This window comes from Sarcophilus harrisii, chromosome 1 (assembly GCF_902635505.1).
Source record: "Sarcophilus harrisii chromosome 1, mSarHar1.11, whole genome shotgun sequence".
Classification (NCBI taxonomy): Eukaryota; Metazoa; Chordata; class Mammalia; order Dasyuromorphia; family Dasyuridae; genus Sarcophilus; species Sarcophilus harrisii.
In genome coordinates, this window is record NC_045426.1 from 675,064,116 (window position 1) to 675,082,818 (window position 18,703).

Here is an 18,703-nt window from a genome sequence, read left to right on the forward strand (position 1 = left end):
TCCTTCCTCCTCCTTTTTCTTCTCCCCTCCTCCAACAGCAACTTTGGCCAGAATATAGATTCCCCTCTTCTGTGCTATTTAGAAACTCATCATAGAAGTCTCCCTGTTGTCAAAGAGGAGACCCCTGAGCATCACTGCTTCAGGGAGGTGGGAGGAAAATGATTATGCAGAAATGTTGGATAACCGGGTCATCAGCTCTAATGAGAGAGGGCAAAGGAGACAGAGGCTGGCACGAGCTGGGGCTGGCCAGGCAGCTCTATGGTTGCCATGGAAACCTGGGGTGTGTACTGAGGGAATGAGGGCACACTTCTAATTAAACAGGTTTGAGTTAATTTTAAAGCCAGCAAGTGAGCACTGAGAAATCCCTACTGCTTTCCTACCGAGGCCCTGATGAAGGCTGATATTTAAAATGTTTTTCCTCCTAACCCTGTTGTTTTTATGGCATATCTTCTCTATCAGGTTTTTCTATTTTAGGACAATCAAATAAGCATTTGTAATCATCTCCTATGTCCCAGCCTTTCTGGGGAAATATGAAGAAAAAACAATACCTGCCCTCAGGGAGTTTATTGTCTATTTAGGGAGATATAACATACACACAGATAAGGACATTCACCATAATTTGAGAAAGGAAAAATCACCAACATCTGAGGGGATTGAGGAGATTTGGTAGAAAAAAATTACCCCTGAGCCAAGCTTTAAGAAGCTCCCAGCAAGGAAAATGTTCTATCCAATTCAGTGCCTTATCTGCAACTTCTTTGCAAACTGAAAGATCAAGGGACTTGCCCAGGGTCACATAACTGACAGAATGAGAGGCAGAACACAAACCCAAGTCTTCCAAATCTCTATCTACCAGGCCACACTGCCCTTCTCTAAAAACAAGAAGAAAGAAAACATTTACTAAATGCCTACTACATGGCACAGTATTGAGCGCTTTACAAAAATTTATCTCATTTGATCTTCACAACAGCACAGGGAGGTAAGTGCTATTAGAATCTCCATTTTACAATTAAAGAAACTGAGGCCGACAGAGATTGTGATTTGCCCAGAGTAGCACAGCTAATAAGTATCTAGGGCTGAATTCAAAGGCAAATCTTTCTGACTGCAGGGAAAGAGAAGGGGATAAATATTTATCCAGTATCTAGCATATAGCAGGGAATCTATTAAGTGCTCTAGCCACTGAGTCATCTAGCTGACTGAAATGGAAATAATAACAATTAAGTCTAGTGACCACCTTACTAAGTGTTAAGATGATAAAATGAGTTAATGTGGGTAAAGTGTTTTCTTAAGTTTCAAAGCATTACTTAATTAATCATTTAGTCTTTAATCCTCTCTCTCGCTCTGTCTCTCTGTCTCTCTCTCTCTCACTCTCTCTCTCTTTATGTCCCTCTCTGTGTCTCTTTTTGTCTCTTTCTGTCTCTGTAAGTTATGCCTTCTTCTATCTTTCTCTCTCAATCTATCTCTGTGTGTCGCTGTCTCTGTCTCTTTGTCTCTCTGTCTGTATCTCTCTGTGTGTGTCTGTATTTCTCTGTGTGTGTGTGTATCTCTGTGTATCACTGTGTGTGTGTGTGTGTGTGTGTGTGTGTGTGTGTTTATTTCTCTTCTTCCCTCTATCTCTTGATCTGTCTCTCTTTATGTGTGTCTATGTGTGTGTCTCTGTCTGTCTTATTTTCTTTCTTTCTCCCTCTCATCCAGAACAGTGATCTCATTGGTATGAGGAACTCCTAATTTGGAAGCTGACTTCACTGATGGAGAGGGAGGGAGGGAGGGAGGCAGAGAGAGAATCAGAGAGAGACACACACAGATATACAGAGACAGAAAGAGAGAGACAGAGGAGAGTCTTGGTTACCTAAGGCACTTAGAGGTTAGGGGTCTAAGAGTTTAGATGCTAATGGTCAGTCAATATGCATTTGCACACAGGCCCTGCGAATGAAAATGCAAAAATGAGATAGTCTTTGCTTTCAAGGAGCTTCCACTGTGTTACTATTACTACAATGGTCAAACAACTGGGAAGTTTCCAAGGCAGGAATAATGCACCAGTCCTTCTTAATACCAAGATGGGCTCTCTCTCTACCACCCCACCATGACTCCTTTATCTAAGGTCCTTATCCAAATGCCCGAAAATCCCACCAGACTGAACAAGTCAGTCTTCAATTTGCCTTATGGTGTCCTGACCCCATGTTTCTATTCACTATACCTGTAACAGCCACCTTTCCCATTTCCTCCCAGTCCTTCAAAGTTTGGCTAAAATCTTGGCTCTCCCATGGGTTTCCCAGATCACTTTAGTCTACAATGACAAGAAAAAAGGAGTGGGGCTAAACGACTTCTTCAATCTCTAGGCCTATAACCCTTTATTTTGTCACTCCTTGGCAATGTTACTCATCTGCACCATTCATAGGGATAGAGTCTTGCTTGAAACTAAGATTTCATCAGTATAAGGAACTCTCAGGAGAGGAATCCCTTTCTCTACCAAGTTGCCTAGACCAAATGTGTCAAACCCACTTGAATCCAGGACTTGGTAGCCCTAACACCACATCTCTCTATCTATTCTATCACAGTGGCTCTCATTGATTTTACCTTACCTTATAAAATCTCTTGTGTCATTTAGGTACAATTGCAGGAGAATGTAAGCTCCCTAAAGGCATGATCCACTTTCATTCAAAGAAATACCTATTATGTATAAGGACTGGAACCTTAGATAGAAATAAAAGTCTCAATCTTCTAGAATCTCACTTTCAATATAGGGAGAACAAAATGTCTACAGATGAACAAATATTAACTATTTACATAAGTAAATACAAAGATTTTCAAGGAGGAAGTGCTTGCCATCAGAAGTGATCACCCTTTGTGACTCTAAGCAAGTCACTAAAGTTCTCTAGTCTCAGTTTCCTCATTTGTAAAATATGGAGATTGGACTAGATAGTTGGCCTCCAGCATCTCTTCCAGTCTATGATCTATGACCCCTATTGTTTTATCTCAGCACATAGAATAGCACTAGGCATTTGGAGGGCAAGAGAAAAGGCGTGTCCTGGATAAAGAACTTTACTGGCATAAGGTATATCTGTAATACCCCCTCAATGATTTATTGGGACTCTCAGATAATATGCCTAGGGTCCCTTAAGTCTAGTGCCTGGTATATAACAGGCACTTAATAAACATTTATTGATTGGTATATATTATGGCATGCAGGTGTTCCTGAGTTCTTGAAGTCTGTGCAAGGAGATCAAGCATTCTGGGAGGTCTTCCTGAGATAGAATGACTTCCAAGGCTGTAATTCTGGCATGGAAGGATGAACTTAGTCAAGTTTGTAAATACTTATTAGCTAATTGCCTCAGAAAGACTAATTTTCTTTTCTTTTTTTAACTATTTTATATTTCTTTATTTTGTTATTTCATTATTTTACTAACTTACTATTTTATTATTTTACCTATCTTGAAATGATATGTTAGTCTTGAATTAACAGATGGATACGTTGGGAACTGTAATCACAATTCTGCACAAAGGCAGCTCAGGGTATAGATTCATCTTCTCACTGTACTGAACCAGCAGTGGCATTTGGCAAACCAGAAAGACTAATTTTCTACTTCCAAACAACTTTCCAAATCTGTCCCTTCAGCCATAGAAGAGTTTCCCTCTGTCAGTGACAAAATCACAGATTTTTGAAGTAGTAGCATATGTCTCCAACCAGACTACAAGTTTCTGACTTGTAGGGACTGTGGACTGAGCAGTAAAACAATTCTTCCTTCCTTCTTCTCACATCTCTCCAGTACTTAGGATGGAGCCAAGTTGTTGTTCAGTTATTTCAGTCATGTCTGACTTTTAGTGACCCCATTTGAGATTTTCTTAGCAAAGATAGTGTTTTGCCATTTCTTTCTCCAACACATTTTACAGATGAGGAAACTGAGGCAAATGGGCTTAAATGACTTGTCCAGGGTCACATAGCCAATAAGTGTCTGAGGCCATATCCAAAATCAGGAAGATGAGTCTTCCTGACTCCAGGTCCATTAGGCATTCTAGCTATTGAACTAGCTTCTTCACAGAGCCAAGAGTAATGGTCATTGTGGATGCCATTCAGACAAATAGGAAGGCATGTGAAGAAACTTACACATTCAGATCCTAGATAAATAATAGAAAGAGAATGGATACATAAAAAAGAGATTTGAATTTGGAGTTTCAGTGTCTGGATTTAAATCCTGATTCTACTACTTGTTACCTGTGTGACTTTAGTGAAGATATTACTCTTTCCAAAATTTCATTTAAACTCTCTGAAATGAAGGAGTTGTATTAGATTTTATCTAAGGTCCTTTCCAGCTTTATGCCTCTGATTTCCCAGATATGCAGGCTGTGTGATTTTAAACATTTGTTTAAACTTTTGAGCCTCTGTCGCTTCCTCTGTAAAATTATGGGATTACTCTAGGATGATCTCTCTAAATCTATGATCCTTTTATCTCCTCCCCTCCCTACCTTGTCTTCTTTAGGTGCAAACACATGATGTATTCTGAGGACCTGCCCCAGATCTCTGTGGTCTTCATTTTTGTCAATGAAGCTCTATCGGTGATTCTTCGTTCAGTTCACAGTGTTGTCAACCATACCCCATCTCACCTGCTCAAAGAGATCATCCTGGTGGATGACAACAGTGATAATGGTGAGCCTGGGGACAGCAAGCAGTGGGCTTTTGGCTTTCTTTCTCATGGTTGTCCAGTTCTATGATGTGAAGGTCACATTATAAATCCCTAGGACTTTTCCCACTCAGATACCACTGGGTTCAGGCTAAGAGTAAAATCTCAATAATGGGTGGATGCATCTCAGGTCTTCACTATGGCTCTCCACAGGCTCGGTTGGGGTCCTCTTCATTGTTCATCACAAGGACTTGAGCTGCCCTTCATCTGGGGCACATTAGAAGAGGAAGCTAAACAGAGCATTCTTTGATATTAGATAAATGCAAAAACTGTCTTCCAAATGTGGAAAAGAGCACTGGACTGGGAATGAGGAGACTTGGATTCTTGTGCTAGTCTTGCCATTAAACTTCTATGTGACTTTGAGCAAAGACTGTGGGACTTTTTCTGAGCTTGATTTCTTTATCTATAAAATGAAAATCTTGGGCAAAATGGTTCCTAAATGGCACTGGATTTGGAATATAAGGACTGGATTTAGAATATGAAGTCTGGATCACATAGAAATGTTTGTTAAATTGAATTAAGTTCAAGTTTCAGCTCTGATACTTACCAGCTGTTTGACTTTTATCTGAGTTTCCTCATCTATAAAACCAGAATGATTGGTCTAAATGACCAAGAAGATGATATCTTGCTCTAAATCCTACAATCCTTCCAACTTAAAAACCTCTTTGAGTTAAATACCCAATCTCTAATAGGCAGCACTGGTATCCCTTCCAAATTTTAACACTGTGAGATCTCGAATCTCTGTGCATTAACAAGCCTTTATCAAAGGGCCCAAACAGTACTGAGTTCTTGCTTCTCTACATTGGGGAGGAGATAGGAGGCTCAGAAGACATGATTTGGGGATCTCATCTTCCATTTAGAAAGATAGATTAGATATTTATGAAATGATGCTAATATGAATATAAGCCACATGTGCCATTTATATTAAGGCTACGTGACCTCAGATGAACCATTTAATGTGTACTATTATTACCCATGTGCACAAAGGCTGTAGAAATTCTTCATGTCAGAGACATCCATTACAGTCTCCTCGGGATTATATGTATTATTAACTGGACACTTTGCTTTATAAGGCTTAAGTTGAAGTTAAATGACTTACAGTCACAGAGCTAATAACTGTAAGAGGTAGGATTTGAACTCAGAGCTTTTGGAAAAGACTAGAAGGCTATTATCTATGAAATTCTAGATGTTATCATTGTACAAACTGAAGATGAGAATGTTGAAGGGATGGAGAATAAGGGAGAGTTCCTAGGAGGCTTAAGGACTGGATCTGGGATTTCATTGTTTTAGAAACTTCCAAGTGAGGACATTCTTTTTGCCTATGCAGATTGTCATCTTTTCTGCAAATTATGGTCTTAGAGAATTGCCTAGACAGAGGTTAAATGAGTTGCTCAGAATCACTCAGACAACCTTGTATCATAGATGCGGCTTGAACTCAGGTATTGCTGTTTTTCACGTCTCTATCTGCTATGCAGTGCTGTTTCCTTTAATAATGTTAGGGGCAAGGATAATCCAGGAAGGCTTCTAGGGGAAAGTGACAAGTCAGTCATGTTCTACCAGACTCTGTCCTGTGAACACAGCAAAGACTTAAGCAATACTTGTAATGTTGTATTGCATTAAGTGAAAAATCAAAAAAGGGTTGCATCATACTATAATATACCATGTTGTATTGTATGATATTGAATTGGCTTGGATTTCATTGCCTCGTTCTTCCACTGAAGAACTGTTCAGAAGGGATTTACTATCTCCAACTTCCTTTTCTTAGAGCCCCGTTGATCTGCTCTTTTTACAGTGGAGCTGAAATTTAATCTGGACCAGTATGTAAATAAGAGGTACCCAGGGCTGGTGAAAATAGTTCGCAATACCAAGAGGGAAGGGCTCATCCGAGCTCGGATCCAGGGCTGGAAAGCAGCAACCTCTCCGATCGTGGGTTTCTTTGATGCTCATGTGGAATTCAACACTGGCTGGTAAGCTTTCACAATGGGAACCAAAGATTTCTAAATATACTGCCCTTCTCCTGGAGGATAACATGGCCTTGCATGCATCATCATATTTGTAGGCCGTTTCTGTAGTCCAACAGACTTACAAATGAAATTGTCTCACAGCAGGGAAGCAGAAGAGCTCAAGGGATGGAGTTCTCTATAGATTTGCTTAGGCAGTGCAGCTGCTGAGACCTGCCTGTGTATCTCTGGGTATTGTATTTTGGGTGCAAACAATTTATAGCTTCCTGAGCTGCTAAGAATTACATCCTGTTCCTCTCACCCAGATTAGTGGGAGCACACAGAAACACTGGGGGAGGAAATTATTCTGAGTCCTTTTCTCAACGTGGAGGATTCCTTGGATTGTAGCCACACTTATCTGCAGGACATTTGTTCTTTCTCTCAAGGAAACCTTAGTTAGGGGACTGGACATCTTGGCTCTAGTTTGTTTTGTTTGATTCTCTTCCCTTTCCCCCTGCCCAGGTATGCTTTGGAAAGAAGTTAGATTCTGTTATCAGATTTTTGCATTTCCAATGGAAAAAAAAAAACAGAATAAAGATGAAGTCATTATTCAAGGCTGCAGCATTCACAGTGTTATAAAGCTAGGTTCCTAGATGAGGCTCTAAGTATTTCTTCCATTTTAATAATTAAAGGAGAAGAAGAAAATTCAGAAAAAGAAAAGGGGAATAAATAGAAAGGGAGAAGGAAAAGAAAGTGAAAAAAGAGAAAAGGGGGAAGGAAAAGAATAAAAGAAAATGAGAAAAAGAGAAACTATAGAAAATAAGGAGAAAGAAGAGGAGGAGCAAATAATAGGAGGGAAAAAACGGGAAAGGAAAAGAATGATGAAAAAGGAAAGGAGAATGAGAAGGAAAGAGAGGAGAAAAATATGGAAGAGGATTAGTAAGAGGAAATGGGAAAATAAAGAGAAAAGGATGAGAAAAAAGGATTAAGAGGAGGAGAAGAATGAGAAAAAGGGAAAAGAGGAAGAAGAAAAAAGAAAGAGATGGGAAAGGAGGCTGCAGAGGATAAGAGAGAAAAGAATGGAGAGAAAAAAAAGAGGAGAGAAAGAAAGAGAAGAATCAAGAGGAGGGAGATGAGAAAAAAGAAATGTAGGAAGAAGAAAAAGAAAAGAAGGGGTGGAAAGAAGGCTATAGAGAAAGAGAAAGAAAAGAATGGAAAGAGGAAAAGAGGAGAGAAAGGAAAAGGAAGAGGAAAGAGAAATAGAGATGAAAGGGAAAAGAAAAAGGAAGAAAAGGAGGAGGAAAAAAAGAAAAAGAATATGGTGGGGAGGGAAGAAAGAGGAGAATTGTGATTCTGTTATTTGGTCAACTTCTGGCAGCTAAAAACATTTGAAAAAAAAAATCTATGTATTACCCTGTTCAGGAGTTTTGGTCCAAAGTGAATGCCCCCGACACACACGCCCAATAAATGCTCAGTGCCGGGTCCTCTGGATTCCAGAACTGATGAGCTCAGGAGCATTTGCCAATGACTCCCCCTGACCTAGGCTCTGGATGCTGAGCTTTCTTTTATTTTTAGTTACAAAAGCATCTGGTCTTTTGCCAGTGAGGTCAAACACAAAATAAAAGGTCAGGTTCTCCCAATGTAGATGGGATTGGGTCCAGAGTTTCCTGAAAAGGTCCTGATTGGGGGCTCATCTTTCTGTTCTGTGTTTTAAACCCAACCAAGTCCAAATCTGATATTCTGCAAATTCAAGGTCCTTGCCCCAGTCATTGGGTTTATTTAAATCCTCTTTTGCAGGCAGTTTTCCCCACCCTGATGCTTATAATGGTCAGAGTCTCAGTCCTTCCCCCCTCCTACATTTCCCTTACCCTGCTCTTCAGTCCCAGAATGCTCATCCTCTTCCAAGCCTCACAATCCAGCGATGGCAGGTGGCATCCAGACCCAGAGAGTGCAGTTAATCTTCCATGTCAAAATGCAATTTTTAAAAATGTGTAATTTTAATTTTCGCGACTGAGAAGCTGTTTTTATCCACCGGCAAACAGACCCTTATCCTGGAGCTGCAGCACACAAGGCTCCAGATTCATTAGTCGCCTGGCATTTACACGAAGCTTTTTGGTCTCTGAAGCACTTTACAAACATTAATTAATTAATCCTCCCTCACATTGCTTCAAGGCAGGTAAATAACATTCAGCTACTTTATAGAAAGCGGACTGAAACAGAGATTGACCAAGACACATTCAGGGACTAGAATAGCATTTCACACAATCTGGGCAAACTTTGTTTTTTTGTTTTGTTTTTTTTTAGCAACGTCCAAACAAGGTCAGCCCCTCCCCGCCCCAGACTTTATATCATGAGACAGAGGTCATTATTCTGCAGTTTGGGGGTGACTAAAATTTAAGCACGATTTTTCTTTACATAGGTTAAATGTTGGATGCGAGAGCCACATGAAGTCATAGGAACAGCATTAACTAGATGCTGGCACATCTAGGTTCAAATCCCATTGCTAGTAGTTACTAGTGGCTAGTCACTTAATTCCCTGAGCCTCAGTTTCCTTTTTATAAAATGGGTATGATAATAACATGAAATGTTATTCTGTGAAATAGACCTAGATTGGTAGGCAGGAAACAATTTGTGAGAGGATTTAAATGCTAAGCTATTTTTGAGGACATGAGGAAATCACTGAAATTTCTTTCTATAGAGGAGTAACATTTAATCAGGGCAGCTAGGTGGTATGGTGGGTAGAGTACTGATATAGAATCAGAAAGGCTTGAGTTCAAATTTGGCCTGAGATACTTGCTAGCTATGTGACCCTGGGCAAGTCACTTCACTCTGTTTACCTTAGTTTCCTCATCTGTAAAATGAGCTGGAGAAGGAAATGGCAAAGTACTTTTGTATCTTTACCAAGAAAACCCCAAATGATATCACAAAGAGTTGGACAGGACCGAAATGAATGAGCAATAATAACACTGGATCAAACAAAAAATGATAGGAAAGTACTTTGAAAACTGAAAGAAAACAATCCTTCTAAATCATGCAATCTCAGGTTCCCAGATGTGCTAGCATCCCTGAGGCAGGCCAGAGCCGAGACTGGGTAACTTATCAGTTCGACAAAATGTCACATAGACATAATATCTACATATTTGACAGAATTTTCTAGCTGTTAGCAGCTGTTCACACCATGTAAGCATGTCCTTATCCTGGTGCCCTGCTCAGTCCCTGGGGATCTTACCCCAAATTGAGACGTCTCTGCCATGTCATGCAGAGACCGTGAAATTGTCTTCCTGGTTACCAGGCTGGAGATGGGAGCCTTGCTTGGCAAACTCCAGTCAAATTACAGAAGGAGGAATGGATTTGAAGTCGTGAGTCCTGAGGTCAAATTATTTCTCGGTATTTAATACATGGCAATCTTGGCAGGGCATTCACTTCCCTGGGTCTGTTTCCTTTTTTGTAGAATGAAGGGTTTAGAACTAAATAGTCTCTGCGGTCACTTCTTGCTCTTATTGCCTGGGATGCTACGATGTCTTCCCTCCTACAGGAGTTCAGACCCTTTAGATATGAGCCATGGATGTCCATCAGTTGGGGGACGGCTGAATAAGTTATGATTTATGTATGTAATGGAATATTACTGTATGGTAAGAAATGACCAGCAGGATGATTTCAGAGAGGTCTGGAGAGACTGACATGAACTGATGCTGAGGGAAGTGAGCAGAACCAGAAGAAAATTCAATACAGTAACAGCAATATTATGTGATGATCAACTGTGATGGACTTGGCTCTTTTCAACAATGAGGTGATTCAGACCAATTTCAATAGACTTGGGATGATAGTTATCTGCATCCAGAGAGAGAACTATGGAGACTGAATGTGCATCAAAGCACAGTATTTTCACTTTTTTGTTTGTTTTTTTTCCTCTCATGTCTTTTTTTTCATCTGATTTTTCTTGCACAAGATAACAAATATAGAAATATGCTTAAAAGGATAGCACACATTTAACCTAAAAAAATAAAAGAAAAAAAGAAATGAGCTATGGCATGTGAAGGCTGAGCTTTTGGAGGGATTCACAAAGTGTGATGTTTCTAGGGATGTAGCCTAGCTCTTTGTCCACTCTGCAGGCAGGGAAGTCTGCACACACCTTTCCACAAATCTGCAGGAGGGGGTGCCATCTGGAATCAGCATGTTCCTGCTCATCTCCTGATACCAGAAGAGCAAATGGCTCTTGGGGCCATCTGCTTAGTTGCTCACTCTTCTCTGATAGTCCCCAGAAAGGAGGCACAGGCCACATCACACAGGGGGACAAGACAGAAAATCGGACCCAGAGATAAAATGTCAAGCATCAGCATCCAGAAATATTGGAATAATACTTAGCACCCTGATAGAGTTACCATCTGTCCATCTTTCTGGTTCTTTTGTGATGGGATCCTCCTTCCACTGCAGGAAAGAGCTGTGGAATCTGGGTAGTTGTTTCCCTCCCTTGCTTTTGGCTTTTCTGGAGATTGAATAGTAAATTCAGTTTCGCTTCTCTCTAAAATGGGTATATAAAATGTGTAGTTTTTACGTCATGACATTATACTAAGAATCAAAGGAGATGCATGTTGAAAACTTTAAAGTGCTATGTAAATATCAATTATTATTTTTATTTTTAGACACATGGGGAGAGTTTAAGAGTATGTGCCTTAATTCCCCCTCTGTTCTGCTCCCATCTCTAGGACATGAAATACAAATGTAGCCTCCCCCTGAAGAAGGCTCCCTGAAGGAAAGGAAGGTTCCACTTTTGTCTTTGGATCCCTAAAGATTTTGATAAATGCCTATTGCTACATGGATCCTTAGGGATCGTCTTACAGAGCATTTTATCATGGTCCAGAATTTCCTTCCCTGTGAGCGCTTTATTGTGGTCCAGAATTTCCTTCCCTGTGGATTCCCAAAGCATCTCAGGGTGGAGGAGGAGTATTAATCAGACCAAGTCAAGGGGATCCCAGTCAGAAAGGGCCCCAAAGTGAATGACCTATGCAGGGTCAGTCAAGGGAATAATGAGGCTGACTCAAAGAGAAAAAAATGCCATCCGCCTTACCCAGGTGCCCAAAGCTGAAATGAAAGTGGTAAAGTACAAGGGAGCCATACAGGATGAAGGAGAGAGGTTAGATATCCCCTGGGAAAGCAAAGCAGGGCTATCTGACTATCTGAGAGGGACCAGAGCCTGAAATCTATGTCCCTCCTCTCCCCCAGAGCAGCCTTTATTCAGCACTAACATCCCCATGCCAACCAGGGCACATTGTACTCCTGGGATCTGGCCAACAGGGAAAGGACAGAGGGAAAAAAGGCCATTATGGAAATCGCATGTGTAGAAGGTGGTTGTTAACCTTTCCTGAAGAGTGGCAGTGTGATGAATTCTATGACCATTTCTCAGAATGAGACTTTTAAATAGAGGAAATAAAATTCTTAAGATTACAAAGGAAACTGATTGTATTGAATACAATTATCAAGATATTTTTTAAAAGAAGTTCATAGGTCCTAGTTTAAAACTCCTATTACTTCAATAAGCATTCATAAAGCATCTACTGTGTGCAGGTACTGAACTAAGTGCTTAAATGATATCTACCCTTCTAATCATCCAGTTTCCCCACCTAGGAGCCATCCCTGATTCTTCACTCTCTCTCAGTCCCAGATCCAATCTAATTTTTTGTTTGTTTTTTTGTCAGATCTTTTTTTTTTTTAATAATGATACCTTTTTATTGACAGAACCCATGCCTGGGTAATTTTTTACAACATTATCCCTTGCACTCACTTCTGTTCCAATTTTTCCCTTCCCTCCCTTTACCCCCTCCCCCAGATGGCAAGCAGTCCTATACATGTTAAATATGTCACAGTATATCCTAGGTACAATATATGTGTGCAGAACCAAACAGTTTTCTTGTTGCACAGAAAGAATCTGTTGGATTCAGAAAGTAAAAGTAACCTGGGAAAAAAAACAAAAATGCAAGTAATCCACATTCATTTCCCACTGTTCTTTCTTTGGGTGTAGCTGCTTCTATCCATCATTGATCAATTGAAACTGAGTTACAGATCCAATCTGTTGCCAAGGCCTGTCTTACATAATAATAATAATAGCTAGTTGTTTACATAGAGCTTTGCAAATAGCTTTACAGGTATTTATCTTTGATACTTACAAACACCCTGGGAGGTAAATGCCATTATTATCTCAATTTTCATTTGAGGAAACTGAGGTCGACAAAAATTAATTGACTTGCACAGGAAAAATTGATTGATTGATGCTTGTCAGATCAAATATTGGTTCACCTTGAGCTAACTTTTTCTCTCTTTCTCTGAAGAGGGGGAGTAGGCTTGGAGAGCATTATCTTTCCTCTGAAACAAAGTCCCACGTATTTTCAGTGTACTTATTAAATACTTATTGAATGAATGAATGAGTGAGTGAATGAATACATGGATAGATGAATAGATCAATATGACCCTGTCAGAAGTCAAAGGGATGTACTTGCTGATTTCTCTGAATCCCTCCAAGTCTCAAGGATTATGATTCTTTTGTTTTTCACTTTTCATTACAATCAGGGGCCAAATCCTCCTTCACTCCAATCAGAGAAGAAGCAAAAGAGATAATAGAATCTATTTTTGCTCAGAAAATGATTGGAGAGAATGTATCAAATCTTAGTTTTAAAGCTAGAAAGAAACTTAGAATTCATCCAGTCCAATCTTGTCATTTTAACAGAAGAGGAAACTAAGGCATGAGGAGGTTATCTGGCTTGCCAAAGGTCACACAGCTAATAAAGTAATAAAGTCAAGCCTGAGTTCAAATCCAGTGTTAAAATAACAGTGAAAATTAAAATTATCTCACCTACCACAAAGGAGATGAAGTAAAGCCCTAAGCCAATGGCACTTTATTAATGGGTTCATGATTTCCTGTAATGAAATGGACCTCAGATCTTCCTCATGATCTGAATTGCCTTCCTTCAGGGTCCTATTTTTATAGGGCTAGATGTCCAATCATTCAAGAACAGCTTTACCAAAAACAGAATAATTCCATCAATTGATATGTGATACATAAGCTAAAATAAGCAAAATAATATGTTGGCAGGGTCACAAGTTGGATGAAACAAGGAATATCTCCACATAAGATGGACAGCCTTCTCCTTAGATTGGGCAGAAAGAGATGGTACAAGCTACCACAATCAGTGAATTAAATGATTGTAAGATGTTCACCTCCTTCTATTAGACAAGAGATTAGTTTAAAGAAACTTTCCATGTGGTTTTTTCACTTCTGCCATTCTGGGTTTGGTCACCGTGATAAGGAAAAACAAGTTAGTTAACTTCTTATGACTGAGTGAGTGAACTTAGAATCTGCAGCATATAGCTCTGGGGCCTTAGATACAGAACTTTGATATGATTCTATCAAATTGACTAATACTGATTGGAATAGAGTGGGGGACCAAATGAATTATTTTTCACACTATTAAGACAAAATCAAAATTGTCTTTGCCCTCAGAAAGATTTTGTTCTATAGGGAGAACAGAATGTGTACATTAATATAAAATACACAGAAAGGAAAATTTTTAAATAGAATTTTTTTGTTTAAATTCTTGGAGGGACACTAAAAACTGGGTGTGATATCAGGAAAAATCTGACGTAGGATTTACACCAGAATTGAATCTCTAAAAAAGCTTAGAGTTCTAAGGGGTAGAGATAGAGAAGGCATAGAAAGAATGGGGTTGAGTCTGGGGAAAAGGTTAGATATGTTTCTTTCTTCTCCTGGGGTCCCATCCCTGCATCCTCGGCCAAAATATCCTATCTGGGCAAGCAGGGACTGTGATCCATTAAAAAAAAATGTCAGAGCAGCTCATGGAAACACGCTGTGACTCCAATGATGATGGAGTGTGGGGGAGAGTAGCAGAAGAAGGAGGATTGCTGTGAGTGATTGGGCACTGAGAGAGGCCATTAAGTTAGAGAAGTGTCCTGAAATAGCTCTGAAGCCACTAAGTAAGTGTCTGTCACCAAAACAACCCATCAGGGTCATTCCTCTTCTAAAACATAGGGCAGACTCAGGTGACTTTTCTTGCCAAAGCTACATGGTGCTCCCGCTCCCCCCTTCTCCCCTCTCCTCTTCAGTTCTTTTTCTCACTTTCCTTTTATTCTCTCATGCTTCAAACCCTGTCTCATTTCTCTTCTCCCTCTGTTCCTTTCTTCTACCATTTCCTTTCATCCCTTTTCTTTCTTCCTTCTCCTGCCCAGAATCACATTATTTCAGAGTTGAGCCTCGGGGACCATCGAGTCCAACCTCTGCCTGAACATGAATCTCTTCCTCAAATCCTCAGCAATATCCCATCCAACTTCTGCTTAAAGACCTCCAGTCTTGGGGAGCTCACTAACTCTCAAGGCAATTTAGTCTGGCTTGGGGTAGCTTTCACTATCAAGACAATTTTTACTATGTAACCAACTTAAATTTGCTCCTATATCTTCTAGATATTATTACTATTTCTTCCTTCTAGGGTCAAACAGAATGTGTTTAATCTCTCTCCAATGTAACAGAACTTCAGATAAATAATAATAGATAATATTACATAATAAATAATAATAGACAGCTAGGTGGTACAATGGATAGAATATCAGGTCTGGAGGCAGAAAGATCTGAATTCAAATCTAGCCTCAAATAATTACCAGATGAATAACCCTGGCCAAGTCACTCAATTTGTCTATAAAATGAGCTTGAGAAATAAATAGCAAACCACCGAGAAAACCCAGATGTGGTTATGAAGAATTAAACACGCCTAAACCAACTAAACAACAACAATAATGAGCAACATTTACTTGGTGCTTTATAAATATTATCTCTTTGATCCTCTGGAAAAAGGTACTATTATTGTCTCTATTTTACAATTAGGGAAACTAAGGCAGAGTTTAAGTGACTTGTCCAGACTCACACAGATACATCTTCCCCAACTCCTCTTAATTCTAGTGCCTTCCCTCTACTAATTATTTTCTGTTTTATCATATAAATACCTGCTTTGTATATTTCTTTCATGTTGTCTCCCCCAATTGACTGTAAGCTCCTTGAGGACAGGAACTCCTTTTTGCCTTTTTTTCTATTTCCAAAGCTTGGCACAGTGTCTGGCCCATAATAGATATTTAATATATGTTTACTGATTATTTGAAGTGTCTGAAACGATTTAAACTGAAGTCCTTCTGACACTCCAGATCCAGTTTTATCCCTTAAACTTTCTAGCAGCTTCTTATACTTCAAAACTACCTCAATTCTCTCAAGCAGTCCTATTGAAGAACAATGTGGAGACCTCTTTCACCATGCTACTTTTCCCTTCTCTGGCTACTTTCCAGTTTTTCAGTATCTTTCTTAACACCCAGGAGTAAATTCAACATTCCTGAAGCCAAGTTTAGTCTCTCAGAGTCTGTTTGTCATTTATAAAAATGAGGATGAGCTTGCACTCATTAGCTGCTTCCCAGAACTGTTAAAAGAAAAGCTCTTTGTAAATCATCAAAGTACCACCTTCTAAACATGTGTATTTCTATTAGAAGCCCTTTTTCAATCAGTCAAACAAAAAATATTTTGAGTTCTTGAAATGGGTTTGGTGGTGTGTGAAATAAACAGATGTATAATCCCAGAATTCCAGAGTTCAAAGGGGTCTCAGAAACTATATTGCACCTGGACAAGAATCCCCACTATAATAATAGCTAGAATTTATTTAGTACTTTAAGGATTGCAAAATGCTTTACATACATCATCTTCTTTGATTCTCACAAGATAAGATAGTTACTCTTATTATCTCCATTTTACAGATGAAGAAACTTAAACTTAAATGAGATTAAGTGACTTACCCAGGTTCAAATAAAGAACAAGAATCTGAGGTCAGATTCAAACTCTGATTTCTCTCATGCTTACATTCTAATCACTGGGCCACCATGTTGGTAAAGAGTACCTTAGGCTTGGTACAAAGACATGCTATAAGGTATCAGAGAAACAGAAGATGATTTCTGGCTATTTATTAGTGAAGGATTCATAGTCAAGGTTTCGATGAGAAGTAGAGAATGATGGTAAGAAAAGAGAGCTGACTCTAAAACAGATAGAGGACAGAGTCAAATCTTGCTTGAGTTACTATGTTTATGAACTTAGAAAGTTATAGAACTTCCTGGGGCTCAGTTTCCCCATCTGTAAATTAAGAAGATGGGACTGAAGCCCTTTCTAGACCTATTATCTTATAGTCAATCTATATTTATGTATGTGTGTGTAGGAATATATTCTCTTCCATTAGGCCATAAGATACTTAAGAAATGTCTTCAGCATCATATTTGGAACTTCAGCTCTTAGCACAGTGCTTAGTATATTGTAAATGCTTAAAGCTTTAATAAATACATTATCAATGTATCAATCATTTTAATATAAACATACATAATATATAACACAGTATAGACTGTTGATTATTAAAATTAATTAATTGTTAAAAATGAAGTGCATTTCAGACTTGTGAGACCTTCTTTGTGAAGGCACCGAAATGGGAGAAGGAATCAGTTTCCAGAGAACAGCCAGTAGGTCAGTTTGGCTGAAATGAAGAGAACATGAGGGAGGGAGTAATGTGAAATCATTCCATTAAAGGTGGTTTGGGGACAGACTCTAGAGAGTTTTATAGGCCAGCTTGAAAGTTTGTACTGTATCCTAGAGGAAATAGGGAGCTAACGAAGACTTTTGAGCATAAAAGTAATCTAGTAAGACTTGAATTTCATGAATATTATTTTAGCAGCTGAATTGAGTTAGATTCAAGAATGGAAAGACAGGAAACAGAGAGATCCATAAAGAGGTTATAGCAATAGTTCATATATATACACATATATTTGTATATATATATATATATATATATATATATATATGTTATGTGAATAGATAGATAGATAGAGCAATATAGCAAAAAAGTGACAAGAGCTTGGACCAAGAATACACACACACACACACACACACACACACACACACACACACATATTCCTTTGTATAACTTCTCTGATTTCAGTTTTGATGCCAATTTGGATAAATAAGTTTTTGTATACTTTAAAGGAAGACATAGTAAATATTTCTAGGCTCTTTCCCTCTACCCCTTCTCCAAGGGAGATCTTCATTACTGCCAACAGGAAGGAGAGGAGATTAGATCCAAAGATTACTTTGTTCTCTTCAGGAAGAAGGCGTCTTAGCTAGAATTATATTTGTCTCCTTAAATATTATTACTCTTGGGAATATGATTGAATTTAATCTAAATTCTGATCACTTTGCCATTTGGAAGGAATGGAGGACCCCAAGCTTTATATCTAAGACTTGTCTTTTTTCCCACCAGTTCCACAATAAACACACAGAATGAATAACAGATAAATAGATTTATTAAATCTAGAAGCAAAATGGAAATCAGAGATGGTATAAATAAGAGAATGTATACTAGACAACACAGAATAAAAGATCTCTCCCATTGGGAGCAAGATAATTCAGCTCAGCTGAGAATCCTATATCTCACCCAAAGGATAGTGTAGCAAATTGTAATAGGGACATGATGAAGGACTCTAGCTTCTCCCATATCTTCCCAGAGTCTTTTTCTTCAGTAACCTGAAAATGAGGTTTGTCTAGAAGGGATTATATACTTGAAAAGTCCCAAAGTGGACTGAAGAAGAGTGGAGCTCACCCACTCTCACCACCTTTGCCCAACAAATGCCCCACACAATTCATTGCTACCAAAAAGGAGAGAGTCCCATTCAAATGGGCTTTGAGACAGGTATTACTCAAGATTTTAGGAGGGAAGGCAAAACAGAGGAAATTCTCAGTCTGCCGGAAAGATGGCTAACTATATACTGCCTTGGGGTGAACTCCATTTGAATTAAGCCCTGGAGTCTTAATTAAAACTCTTCCTTGGAGCCACCTGAATTTCTGCCCCCCAATTAAGCCTGAGCTCAGGGTAACCATCTTCAGGAAAAGATGTCGTGTTCATGCATGATTTGCAGAGAGGGTTAGGGGCAAGTCAGGACTATTTAATGAGATGAATGTCTTTAGCTAGCTAGCTGATTGGTGAGCAAAAACTGTCCTAACTCAAAGAA

The 18,703-nt window shown here is 39.1% G+C and overlaps 1 protein-coding gene across 2 annotated transcripts in view; it reads left to right on the forward strand.

Annotated features, from left to right (window-relative positions):
• The window catches only part of GALNT9 (polypeptide N-acetylgalactosaminyltransferase 9), a 286,077-nt gene that overhangs the window by 132,830 nt on the left and 134,544 nt on the right, over positions 1 to 18,703 (forward strand). For both annotated transcript variants that reach the window (XM_031948368.1, XM_031948369.1), the window contains 2 exons: positions 4,476 to 4,642; positions 6,469 to 6,643. In XM_031948368.1, coding sequence (XP_031804228.1) covers positions 4,476 to 4,642; positions 6,469 to 6,643 — 342 coding nt within the window. The remainder of the gene's footprint in view (positions 1 to 4,475; positions 4,643 to 6,468; positions 6,644 to 18,703) is intronic.